Source organism: Mirounga angustirostris, unplaced genomic scaffold (genome assembly GCF_029215605.1).
Source record: "Mirounga angustirostris isolate CCGP_5_RB_7025 unplaced genomic scaffold, mMirAng1.0.hap1 SCAF_10, whole genome shotgun sequence".
NCBI classification, from domain to species: Eukaryota; Metazoa; Chordata; class Mammalia; order Carnivora; family Phocidae; genus Mirounga; species Mirounga angustirostris.
Genome location: NW_026991718.1, coordinates 78,945,626 through 78,958,769, shown reverse-complemented (window position 1 = coordinate 78,958,769; position 13,144 = coordinate 78,945,626). Strand labels below are relative to the sequence as shown.

General features: G+C 40.1%; 1 protein-coding gene across 1 annotated transcript in view; it reads left to right on the top strand.

The window, feature by feature from the left end:
- LONRF2 (LON peptidase N-terminal domain and ring finger 2) overlaps positions 1-13,144 on the top strand; it is a 54,358-nt gene that overhangs the window by 22,126 nt on the left and 19,088 nt on the right. Inside the window, exons 4-11 of the mRNA XM_045885177.3 lie at positions 411-569; positions 1,106-1,307; positions 1,700-1,799; positions 2,080-2,194; positions 5,347-5,468; positions 6,957-7,115; positions 10,225-10,387; positions 12,887-13,036. Of these exons, the coding sequence (XP_045741133.1) occupies positions 411-569; positions 1,106-1,307; positions 1,700-1,799; positions 2,080-2,194; positions 5,347-5,468; positions 6,957-7,115; positions 10,225-10,387; positions 12,887-13,036 (1,170 nt within the window). The remainder of the gene's footprint in view (positions 1-410; positions 570-1,105; positions 1,308-1,699; positions 1,800-2,079; positions 2,195-5,346; positions 5,469-6,956; positions 7,116-10,224; positions 10,388-12,886; positions 13,037-13,144) is intronic.

Here is a 13,144-nt window from a genome sequence, read left to right as displayed (position 1 = left end):
GTAAGTTGAGCAGTTCCTCTAGAAATATCTCAGTTGTGGGTGATCACAACTTGGATTTAATTTAGGATCCCCACAACCTCTACACCCCACTTTTCTCTCTTAACCATGAGACTTTTAAGGATGACTTTCTGTAGCAGATATGTAAGGACCAGACAGAAAGAACTGGTAATACTCATATTTTATAATTGGTAAGACTAAGCTGGAAAGGGACTGGTAGCTAAACTGCCTAAAGCATTGATTATGGTTCTAGAAACTTGAGTTTTGAAATAGTGACAGTTGGAATATGGTAAATATTCTTTTCAATGTGTTAGGCCTATTTGGCCTTAGAGTTTCCTTTGGATCTTTAAGACATATTATGTATTCTTCAAAAGTGTTTTAAAATTGTTTTTTTCTTCTTGGAAATTTTATAGGTAATGTGCGAGGTGTTTTTTCCAGCTTCAGAAAATGTGCCTCAGAATTTGACATCTTCCATCCAAAGCAGAATATTGAACAGCAGGCTAAAGGCTCAGTGTGCCAGCCATGTAAATACCCAGCCTCTGGAAGAAGGTGGTAGTGCAGGGTGTTCTAAGGTATGAAGTGCATGTGTTTGTCAGGATTATCTTGATTAAGCTTTATGTAATGCCTTAATTTTGAACACTTATAAGTTATTCAGACTGTGGCGTTATGTTAGTTGGAAGTACTTCTCAAGACCGGTTCTAGCTCCTCAACCTGAAAGTTTTTAAGTTTTTAAGTTTTAAAGGAAGCTGGTGGAAGTAATGAAAATGATTGAAAGAAACATGTAGATACGTTCAGGACATCACACATTGAGAACCCCAGGCATCAGGAGACTCGAATTTATTTTGGCTTGGACAAAAGAAAACAGAGGGTTGGTTTGCATATATGAAGACTGATGTTCAGTTGATCTGTCTCAAAAAGAATTATTCTGTATTTTACCATGGGAAGTGTAAAGCTCGTCTTGGAAGTTAATAGATGAAACCAATCATGAAGGAAGAGCATAAGCCCTCTTTTTTCCAGAGATTTCTAAGAAAAGCTACTACATGAATATTGTTTTCTCTTATGCTATGATTTCTTTAATATTCAGGGTTCTTTTTTCCTACTTAACCAGAATCCATCTGAGAAATCTGATGTGTTTAGAAATACCAATTCTTCAGTTTTGTATTTTACACTGGGTCTGCACTTTGAAGAGGATAAAGAAGTGTTGGAGAGTATCCTTCCAGTAGCACCCAGCACCAGTTTAAAGAGACAATTTCCAAATGATTTGGAGGATGTGCATGACCTGAATGGCCCTGGGAAAATTCCCAAGAAAGGTCAGTAAGTTATTTTGTCATGGAGTTGTATGACTCCAGAGTGATAGAATGTTAGCTAATATTCAATATATTTAAAAAAAATTTTATACGGATAGTTTAAAATTAATAATGAAAGGAATATATCAGCTTTATGATTATAGAACAGTTTAAAATTGTTAATCCTACAAAAACTTCATAGTCAGGAATAGGGAAAATTTAGTTATAACTTTAACTTTTATTCATGCTCACTGTCCAGATAGATTATTGTTATATATGCTTAATCTGATAGGAACTATTCCTGCCCAGCATGATTTGTTATATTGGTGTAACACATTTTAGCCAGAGGAAATGCAGATGCTGCATGCTCTTGTCCAGATGAGCAATGTTAATTATAGCATTTTAAACTTTTTCAGAGGCAGATTCCTCACCTCAAAGGAACATGACCTCTAACATAGGAGAAAGTCCAGAGCTCTCCATAGATGTAACTGACTTTGAGTGTGCCCTTTGCATGAGGTAGGATGACAGAGAACCTGTGCAACTGTTTGAAAACCTCATCCTTTCTGAATTGGATATCCTAAACATAATGGGCTTTTTATTTTCAGAGAAATTACGTATACCTTAGTAATAAGTGATTTATTTTCAAAAAATTTGATAAGGAAAATCTCAATGGAAATGGATATCTGTAATTTCTACAGCTGTAAGGGAATTATCTTAAGGAATTCTTAGAAAATAAATAGATTATTAAAAATCTCTTCTGGACATTTTTGGCTAAAAACTCAGGTATATTTTCCAGGTTGCTCTTTGAGCCTGTCACTACACCATGTGGACATACGTTTTGCCTGAAATGCCTTGAACGCTGCCTCGACCATGCCCCACATTGTCCACTGTGTAAAGAAAAACTCTCAGAAGTAAGTATTTCTTCTGAAACAACAGGACCGTTCAGCCACTCCTCTCATCCCTCAGTAGATGCTCATTTCTGGGGTTGGCTTTGCTTCCACTACCCATTTACTAAAGAAAGTTGGATTTCTCCAGTCAAAGATAGGTCTTTTTCCTATCTGATTTCTCAAAAAGTACACAAAGGAAGTTTAGATGCAGAAACAATTAAATGTCAGGGAAATTTTCAGGCATGAATTATAGTTGAGATATACTGAAAACAGGTAACATAATTGGAGCTCTTACAATGTGTTAGTTATAAATAGTTGAGATAATATTACTGAGTCCTCGCCATATGTTAATCCTAAAGGGTTGAGATAACATTATGGCGCACTTAATAACGTGCCAAGGATTCTTTCCTTTACCTCATCTCAAGGTGAAGTCATATTGCAGTACTCAGTTTTGCATGGGATCGAAGACTTGATCAGTTCTGACTACCAGGAAATCCCTTTGGTGTGCTGTCAGTTGTGTCTTTTGTCTGTAATCAAAGCCAGTAGTACTTAAGATTCCATGGAGGGAAGCTATTTAGTTATGTCTAACTCAAAAATAAACTGTTAAATCCATCCTTAGGTATGGTAAATACAATGAACAACACTTAAAAGCTTTTAAAGCTCTTCTGATCAACTTTTCAAATTGTGAATATGTATCAACTCTATTGGGCCCTGGTGCCACTAACCTTCCACGAAGCAAGTTATTTAACCTCTTGTGGGGGGGAGGGGGTTTTTAATCCATAAAATGATACTAATTATATTTGCCTTAATTACTACTAGAGATTAAACTCACTTAATGCATTTTAAGTGGGACAAAGTGGTTTTTTAAAGATTTGTCTATTTTTAGAGAGAAAGAGAGTGTGTGCATGTGCGGGTGTAAGCTGGGGAAGGAGGGCATAAGGAGAGAGGGAGAGAGAGAATCTCAAGCAGACTCCCCGCTGAGCGCGGAGTCTGATGCGGAGCTTGATCTCAAGACCCTGAGATCATGACCCGAGCCGAAATCAGAGTCAGACGCTTAAGGGACTGAGCCACCTAGGTGCCCTAGGCTAAAGCGGTTTTTTAAAAACAAATGTCCAGTAAAATTTATTTTTGAATTTGATATGGTAAAGGAGATATTATACTTATGTGAATTTTTGAATAATTGTAACATAGTTCACTGCCAAAGTTTGTTAAAATAAGTTATAATTGAGACCTTTCTAAATCATTCTATGTATATACTTGCTTTTTTAAATTGCATACATGCTGGAACTCTCTAAGTTAATCAGGGCTCTCATCATGAATATGATTCATTGTACTATGTGCCATGTGTCATAGATGACAGTGCTTTCTGAGTAGCAGTTTCCTCTGGCAGTTCCTCGGCAGGTCCATTGCACTGTGTTTGCTCTCTCTTCTTGCTAACGGCGGCAGAGCATCTGGCCTGTTACCTTGTCGTACCCATGCTTGTCTGGGCTGGTGGGCCTGGAGGTGGCTTGTTGATTCTCAGACAGTAAAATGCATGTCTTTATGACTACTGTGTGTAACACAGACCCTTTGTTCACTTCCATGTTCAGTGCTCTCTGGTGGGGGCTGTGTGATTAGTGCGTTGAGGTTGGCACTGTAATATAAGCTCCTTAGGGACAGAGAGGACTTCTGTCTTGTTTTCACTCTGTCTCCAGGGGCCAGAACACACAGTAGAGGTTCAGGAAATCCATTCTGAATGAATGATTGAATGAACGAGTGAATGGTTAAGTGCAAATTCTGCATAGATTGCCAGTGCTGCAGAATTTGGAATATAACGAAACCAACTAAAATTAAAAATCATTCCTCTCTCTTTCTTTGATGCAGAAACCCCTTCATGAGCTTAGACTTTCTCACATACATTATTATAAACACGAATCATCAACTATCTAGGTATGCACAGAAGTCTTGGGTAACGTAATGCCAAGTAAAGCAAATTATATTACTCTTCAGTAAATGGTGCCATAAACTAACAGTATAAAATATGGATGTCATTAATAATACTTACTGTGAATTAAGTTAAACTTGTTTCTGCTGGTTATTCTGTTACCGAGGGCCTCAAACACAGTTGTGTCCCCGAGGCTGAACTCCTAGTTCTTAGTGACAGCAATACACGTAGCTTGTTTCACACAAGCTAAAGGGAGACATGGCAGTATGTCTAGGACTTGCCCAGATGTAACTGTTAGAAATCTGTAGCACAAACCCAGAAATGCAGCATGTTAACAAAGCAACACCTTCACATTGAGACCTACCAGTCCCACGGTCCTGGTGCCACTGTGGCCCTCTGAGACCCCTCTTCTTTATTAGTACATTGTAGATGATACTTCTGGGATAGGGCTATTTCAAGGCCTAACTTCATTTATATGAAACACCTGTAATTGGTACCTGATATATATTAGGACGTTAGGGAAAAGAGCTATTATTTGCAAATTCATATGCCTAAGATAAAAGTGGTGCACACACACACACAGAGTAATATAGATCTTCAGCTACATTTGACCCTTCCAGCCACCGGGATCCTGGCACATTTTAATTCAGTTTCCACCTATTTCCCTTTACATCCAGCTCTGATTCCTTGGTCCCTCAGTCCCTTTCCCAATCCAAATAAAGTCAACTCTGCCTTTCGCACATGTCCATTTAAGTAACAAAGCAAAGCTAGAGAAAAAGCCACAAAATTGGGAAGATTGGTTTCAGTTTAAATTCACAGTCTTAAATCTTAGACTCAAAACGTTAGTAGTCATTCTTACTATGCTTCTCTAGTAGCTTCAATTTTCCACTTTCTCGGGTGATTATTTCCCATTTCTCTTCTTTTGCAACATATCCTACTCACTTCCTCTCCCTTCCCTAACATTGTGATACATGATTGAGAATGCAGAAGCCAGCAAGGCTGGGATTCACTCATCCTTCCTCCAGGTGATGAACACCTTCTCCTCCTACCTTTTTCTCAGATAGGAGGAACTGCCCTGCCCCTGTCCCTACCCCAGGCTGGCTGACCTCCCGGCTCTCCATCCCCATCCTTTTGTCTTCCCGGAGACTCTATCCCTCTCCCCCCTTGTTGACCTTTACTACTGGGGACAGAGTGCTCTATACTCTAGAATTAATTACCATGTGGTATTATTTAACATTTCCTTTTGTTACAGTTGTTGGCAAGCAGAAATTTTAATATAACTATTTTGGCCGAAGAATTAATATTTCGATATTTATCTGATGAACTCTCTGATAGGAAGAGAATTTATGATGAAGAAATGACAGAACTGTCAAAGTAAGTCCTCATGTTGTATGTACTTGGTTTTGAGTTCAGATTAAAGAAGGAAACCTTTGCATTCATAGCTTTATCTCAGGTTTTTATCCCCCCCTTGGCAGAGAAATTAGACCTAAAAATAGAAAAAAAAAATTAATTGCAAAGAGTTTATGGAAATTTGATTGAAAGGGGTCATAAGAAATATTTCAAAAGTGTGTCCTCATGGGGCCCCTGGGTGGCTCAGTCAGTTACGTGTCTGACTCTTGATCTCAGCTCAGGTCTCGATCTCGGGGTCATGAGTTCGAGCCCCATGTTGGACCCCATCCTGGATATGGAGCCCACTTTAAAAAAAAATTGTGTCTTCACAAAATTATGTAGTTGCTTTTTGTATCTAAGTAAGTGGTACTGAATTTTTCAGAATTGAAAAGGCACAGTATATAGAAACAGGAGGGAAAACAGGTTTACCCCTTGAAATAGTCTTGACAGGTGTATTTATCTTTTAAAGTGATTAGAGTTGTTATGCACAAACAATGAATCATGGAACACTTCATCTAAAACTAATGATGTAATGTATGGGGATTAACATAAGAATAAAAATAAATAAATAAATAGAGTGATTAGAGTTGTGTGTTGTAGCAAACTTTAACTATTGAGGTCTTATAATTCTTCCACTCTTTTTTATTCAGAACTCATTACCTTTGACTACTGTGTAGTTTTTGCTTTTATCAGAACTTTTTTCTCTTCTTCTTATTTATTTTTATTGAGGTAAAATTGATGCATAGCACTGTATGAATTTCAGGTACATAACATAATGCTTTAATATTTATATATATTGCAAAATGACCACCACAATAAGTCTTAACGTCCATCACTATACATAGTTAGCAAATTTTTTTTCTTGTGGTGAGAACTTTTAAGACCCATTCTGTTATCAACTTTCAAATATGCAATGCAGTATGATTAGCTGTAGTCACCATGCTGTGCATTACATCCCCAGGACTTAACATATTTTGCAGCTGGAAGCTTGTACCTTTGACCCCCTTCACCCATCCCCCACCCCACCTCAGCCTCTGGCAAACACCAATCTTTTGTCTGTATCTATGAACTTGGTTTTGTTCTTTTTTTAAGATTCCACTTGTAAGTGAGGTCATGCAGTATTCATTTTTCTGACTGATTTCACTTAGCATAGTGACCTCAAGGTCATTAGAACTTTTTTTTATCATAGTCGTAAGCTATAACTTTTTCCAAGTAAGTTAATACAATTCAGCATGTTCTGTCTCATCAAATTAAATAAGACCGGCTTGGCAGGAAACCTGGTAAGCTGAGAACTTTCTCATGAGGTGGTCCTTGGCTTCCTTTCCCCACTAAAGACTGAGACAGGCCTGAGGGTTTTATGTTGTAAATGAGAAAATTGAGGTTGGCTAGCTTTTTCTATTTTACAGTGACTAATATTCCCTTTTGTTTCTAACTGCTCCTACTTCTAAGTTTACATTTTCCCTCACCCAACAGTCTGACCAGAGATGTCCCCATCTTTGTGTGTGCCATGGCCTTCCCCACGGTCCCGTGTCCACTTCATGTCTTTGAGCCCCGCTATCGGCTTATGATAAGAAGATGCATGGAAACTGGCACCAAACGGTTTGGCATGTGTCTGTCTGCTGAGCACGCAGGGTAAGAACTGTCAGCATTCAGAGGGTCTTAAATAAATACATAACTTGTTATTTTTCTCGAAGAACAATTTAAGATGATGTTGAAAACTTCCGGTAGCTCCCATTACACAACAAGGTCTAAGTCTGAGGCTATCTATGATGTGGTCCCAGCCTTTTTTCTAGCCTCATCTCCTACTCCTTTCTTTCAGATATTATACTTGCTAGTCCACTACCATATTATTTGCCTTTCTCTAAATACAGTTCATATTCATGCTTCTCTCTGCCTGTAATTCTCTTCTAGTTCATCATCATGCAAACAAATCCAGTCTAACTTTTAAGGTCTAAAAAATTTGCTAAAAAATTGAAGCCTCCACCTACACAGCCAGACAAATTTCAGTCTTATAACAACCCAGCTCTTAAGTTTTTACCTCTCCTCGTTGTACATCAAATTGGCAGGCAGCTCCCCTCCATGGCTGCTCTGGAGACTCTGGGTCCTTCCCATCTGTTGGCTTCCTTATCCCCTAGGGCTTTGTCATTACTGCATGGTTATGATAAGGTCACTACATGCAAGTTGTAGCTGGTAGAAGAGGCACATATGCTCTGGAAGGATTCTGAAGAAAAGGGATACATATCACTGTTGCTCACACCTACTGCAGTGGAGGCTGGGAAATGTAGCCCACCCATGTGCCCAGGAAGAAAGGGAGAATGGATATGTAGGACTATCCACTAGTTTCCACCATATATACCTAGGAACAGATCTTTTTTTATTTTTTAAAGATTTTATTTATTTATTTGATGGAGAGAGCACAAGTGGGCAGAGAGGCGGGCAGACTGAGAGGGAGAAGCAGGCTCTCCCCTGAGCAGGGAGCCCGATGTGGGGCTCGATCCCAGGACCCTGGGATCATGACCCAAGCCGAAGGCAGACGCTCAACTGACTGAGCCACCCAGGCCCCCCAGAACAGATCTTTTTAAAGATATGTATAGGACCTTTATGGAAAAAAAATCTACAGCTTTATTGAAAAATATTCAGGAAGATCTAAATAAATGGAGAGAAATACCATATCCATGGATGGATGCATAGACTTTGATGTCATAGAAATGTCAGTTTTACCCAAATTAGTCTATAAATCTAAAGGAGTTTCAGTCAACATTCCAAGAGGGGTTTTTCATGGAATTGTTCAAGCTGATTTTTAGAATTATTATGGAAAAGTAAAAGATCAAAACCGTGATAGTTTTGAAGAAGTCAGTTGAGTAAGAAGAGAGAACACTCTGATAATAAACTTAGAGTCCTGGTAAGTAGATCACTGGAACAGAATATGGAGATAAGGAACAGATCCGCTCATTTATGGACCCCATATTTACATATAATTTTGTGAGAAAAGGCAAGCTGCTCACTTAAAAAGTGCTTAGAAAATTAGTGGGCAGTCCAGATGGAGAAAAACAATCTTTTCTCTGCCTTGCACCATATACACAAATTAACACATGTTATTTACATTCTCAGTATGAAAAACAACATATAAAAATTTTAAGAGAAAACATTGGAGACTATAATTAGGAAAAGGAAAAGATTTTTTTTTTGTACAAGATGCTGAGAGCACATAGCATGGAAGAAGAGATAAATACATTTGAATATATTAAAATGTGATCCATCAAAATCAGCAAAAGCAGAGTGAAAAAACAAGTTCCAGAAGTTCTGCTTCCATGAAGGATACAGAACACTAAGAAGAGCATTACTCCAGACAAACTCTAGGATATAAGTTTCTTGAACCTGTTGGTGAGCAGAGGTTGCTCATAGTAAGTGAGGAAAGGCAAGTCCCTCCAGGGAGAGCAGTAGACAAAAGCCTGGCTTACCTTTGGCAGAGCCCAGGAGGAGACCTGCAAGTGGGTAGGAAGAATTCAGCTAGTTTTCTGGGGGCCATGTTCTAATGACCTCATGTGGACAAGCATGAGAGTCCAGATGCTCTGGGAGTTACAGATGCAAGGAGGATTTGCCTTCATTCACAAGTTCTTGTCCACAGACAGGGCAGGATGCTCATTGGAAAGAGAGTTTCTGTAGCTGAGACAGGCTTTGGAAGAGCTGACATTTGAAGGCATTTGTCTGCTGATGGCTGGGGCAGGAAGTCCTCCCTTGAAGGGAATCTTCAGGGCACCTCCGTCAGTGCCACCGGCTATGGATAAGATAGCCTTGTTAGATAAGCAGGAAGAGAGAGTTTTAGGAGAGATCCAAGCAGAGGTGTCCAGCCTTACAGGCATGTGACTTGGGAACCGTCAGTCATCGTTCACTTGAAGGTATGTAATGAAGTTGTTCTTTCACTTTAGAATTAGGTAGCCTTGGGTTCAGATCTCAGGTCTAAATCTTGCCATGGCCTTACATAAGTTGTTTGATTTTTTTAAACTTTCCTGTTTTTGTGAGGCTTGAATGAGTACATATTATAAACCGCTCCATGTGATGCTTGACATGTAATGGGCTCAGTCTCCTCAGGAAGCGGATGAGAGTTACAAGAGTGAGAGTGGTTAAGATCACAGGGGACAGCTTTGGAGCAAGGACGACACCCTGGGCGGGCCCTGTGTGTGAGGGACATGTGGAGGAGGGAGGCAGCTGAAAAGGGCTGCACTGGTCAGGGAGCGCCACAGAGAGCAGCAGAGGGTGTTGGGTCAGTGACAGATCAGCAGGCTCATGCCAGAGTCATGTGTGACTTCCAGTGGGGTCATTTCAGTGGAATGGTGGGGTATGGAGATCTGCTGGGGAGCAGGAGATGAAGGCAGTGACTGTAGATGACTTTCCATAGCGGTTTGTTGGGAAGGACAGAGCTGGCCGGCATCAGTGGAAATGGGGAAGGAGGGAGCAGAATCTGTGAGTGGCATGGCGGCCTCTGGACATACCGTGTGCTCTCTGTACCCCCTGCCGGTGCCCTGACCAAGGGGACCTCTCAGGTCCTTCCAAAGCACTAGCTTATTTGAACCACTGCAGCCCTAGCAAACCCGTATGTTTTGCATTTAACAGAAGGAATCATCTGCAGGTGTCTCTTAGAGAAAATAAGCTTGCTATTCCCATGTGGAGACACCATTAGTTTTGTTTGGATCTTCTGCATTTTTAAAATCGTGGTCATTTCTCCCGACTGTCCTGTCAGAATTTCAGAGTACGGCTGCATGCTGGAGATTAAGGACGTCAGAACGTTTCCTGATGGGAGTTCGGTTGTGGATGCCATTGGGATTAGTCGGTTCAGAGTTCTGAGTCACCGTCACAGAGATGGCTATAACACAGCCGACATTGAATATCTCGAAGATGAAAAGGTGAGGTTTATTTTACTGCTGCGTGTTTAGAGGTCAGTCACCTTGTTTCCCTCTGTGCTGTGGAAAAACTTGGTTGGATTTTTACTGACAAGATTACTTATATCCTCCCCGATTTATTACCTCAGTGGATTTTTCACCTGAGTTGGGCTGGTGGACACATCTCCTCCTCAAAAAAATTACCTTACTGTTGCACATTGCGAAATGCCTTTGTGATTTGTTGTCTCAGTGTTCCAGCTCAGGAGTTGGCAAACCTTTCCTGCAGAGGGCCATACGGTCAGTACTATAGACTTTCCAGGTCATGCAGTCTCTGTTGCAACGACTCAGCTCTGCTATTCTAGCACAGAAGCAGCTGTAGACTGTAAATGAGGTGGCATGACCCGTTTCCAATAAAATGCTATTTACATAAACATATGCAATGAACAGGATTTGACTTGTGAGTGGTAGTCCATCCCTGTTCTGGATGCTGGTATTAGTTCAGAATGAGATATAATATAAAAAACAGTGCTTAAAAATACCTTCTAAAGCTCAGTGTAAAAGGTTTGGATTTCTTACCCCTTCAGAAATACTGATATGTCTAATAGAAATATCAGAACCCATATCTTGACAGATTAACAAAATGTTTTGAAGGGATTCTCAGAAAGATGGGTACAAAGATGTCCCTAGCAGTCTTATTCATTAATTGCCAAAACCAAGAAATAGTGCAGATGCTCATCAGCAGAGGAATGGATAAACAAACTGTAGTATATTTATATAGTGGAATACTACTTGGCAATAAAAATGAAGGAACTGCTGACACACAGAACAACGTGGAAGAATCTCCTAGGTCTCTCAACAAATACATCTCTCAACGTGATGCTAAGCCAGGGAAGCCAGACACATAACCACACATGCTGTGTGGCTCCATTTATAAATTCCAAGACCAGGCATCACTTGTCTCTGGTGTTGGAGGGCAGAGACTGGCTGGGGGTAGAGGGAGGGCCATTGTGGGTGATGGAAATGCCCCCTGTCCTATTGAGGATCATGATCCCACTGGTGTGTACGGCTGACAATACTCTGAGCCAATCATTAAGACTGATGCATTTTCTGTATGTAAATTATCCTGCAGAAAAACATTACAACCATCTAGAAAGAGGAAATCCTTGGAATTACTGTATCCCTCTTTTGAATTCTTTGGTTCACATTTAGAAACATGGAAAGTGAGAGTCTTTAGCTGTCTGACATCACACTGGAAGTCACTTTGGGGACCGTGATGTACATTCATGATGCCCACGAGAAGAGCCACACCCACAGCACCAGCACCATCCCTTTTCCAGCTGCTGGTTCTGGTCATCCTGAGCACAGGGGCTCGCAGTGCAGGGGAGCCAAGCACAGCGAGTCAACCCTAACGCCACAGGACCGGAGAGTGGGGTTTAAAGGATGTGACCGAGTGTGATTGTTTTCGGGGTCCCTCTGCTGCCCTAGTAACAAATCTGAGGAGAGGGTTACTGACGTGGATGGTGATTTTTAGTGGTCTATGTATGTAAAATGAGAGCTTACATAGCTACAACATGAAATAATTTTGGTGGTTTTTTTTTTTTAAAAGAAAATCCTCTACTACGTAGAATGTTTAATTTGTATAAGTCAAGTTGAGAATGGTTGTATGCATGATAATCTAATTCCTCAGTTTACCCTAGTTTTTAGAGATACTGGAATTTTATAACCAGAAAGGACCTGAATGGGTTATTCCCACTGTGTAGATGAAAAACCCCTACCCTCAGGAGGCTGTGTGACTGGCTCATGAGAATCAGCAGTGAAGCCAGAACACACCGGGGTCACTTTGTCCCCTGCCCAGTGCTTTTCCCACTTAGGTGTTCCTGAGTAGGACTGGGACATACTTAAAATGAATGACTTGGCAGTGAGATAGGCAGCCAGAAGCAAAGCATGGTAAATCTAAAGCATCAGGCTGTGTAAGGCTGTGTAAGGCTAATGCAGAGAAGTGTGGTAGCTGTAACATGTCTTTTGGAATATAGTTTGGTGATATGGAATACAATATTTTAAATGTCTCACTCTTTGACTTGGCAATTCTACTTCTAGGAAACTATCCTGAGGGAATGACGGCCCCTTCTCTCACCACCGACAACAAAAATAAAACAACCCCCCCTACTTTTGTATAAATATTTATATTGCTGTGTTATTTTTAAATATATCTTATCTGAATGGTGGAGTGAATTCTCAAATAGAGGATTGTATGTAGCCATTGAAAATTACTCATAGTAACATGGGATATGTTTATATTGTTAAGAGAAAAATCAGGATGTTATAGAAAGACAGGGTAGATAGATCTTCACTGTATAAGAAAAGTACAGATCTGTATGTTGAGCACAATATAGGTTTTTAAAACACGAATCAATTATCTAAGAAATAAATGCCACGAATCCACTTAGCAAATGCGGCAGATGTCGCTGCATTTCATGTGTAATAATGAGTTGTTGAAATGGTGGTCCCTTTTTCCTTGATCAGGTGGAAGGTCCAGCATATGAGGAACTTACCAGTCTTCATGATTCAGTTTATCAACAGTCGGTTTCCTGGTTTACTTCACTTCAGGATCACATGAAGGAACAAATTTTAAGCCATTTTGGGTTAATGCCAGACAGAGAATCTGAGCCTCAGGTATAGTCTCCTTATTTCTTTTATAATGCTATTATCTGCTGCTATATAATGTGCTAAGACATATTATCCTGAAGGAAAATTAGGCAGTATTATGCAATATACTCCATC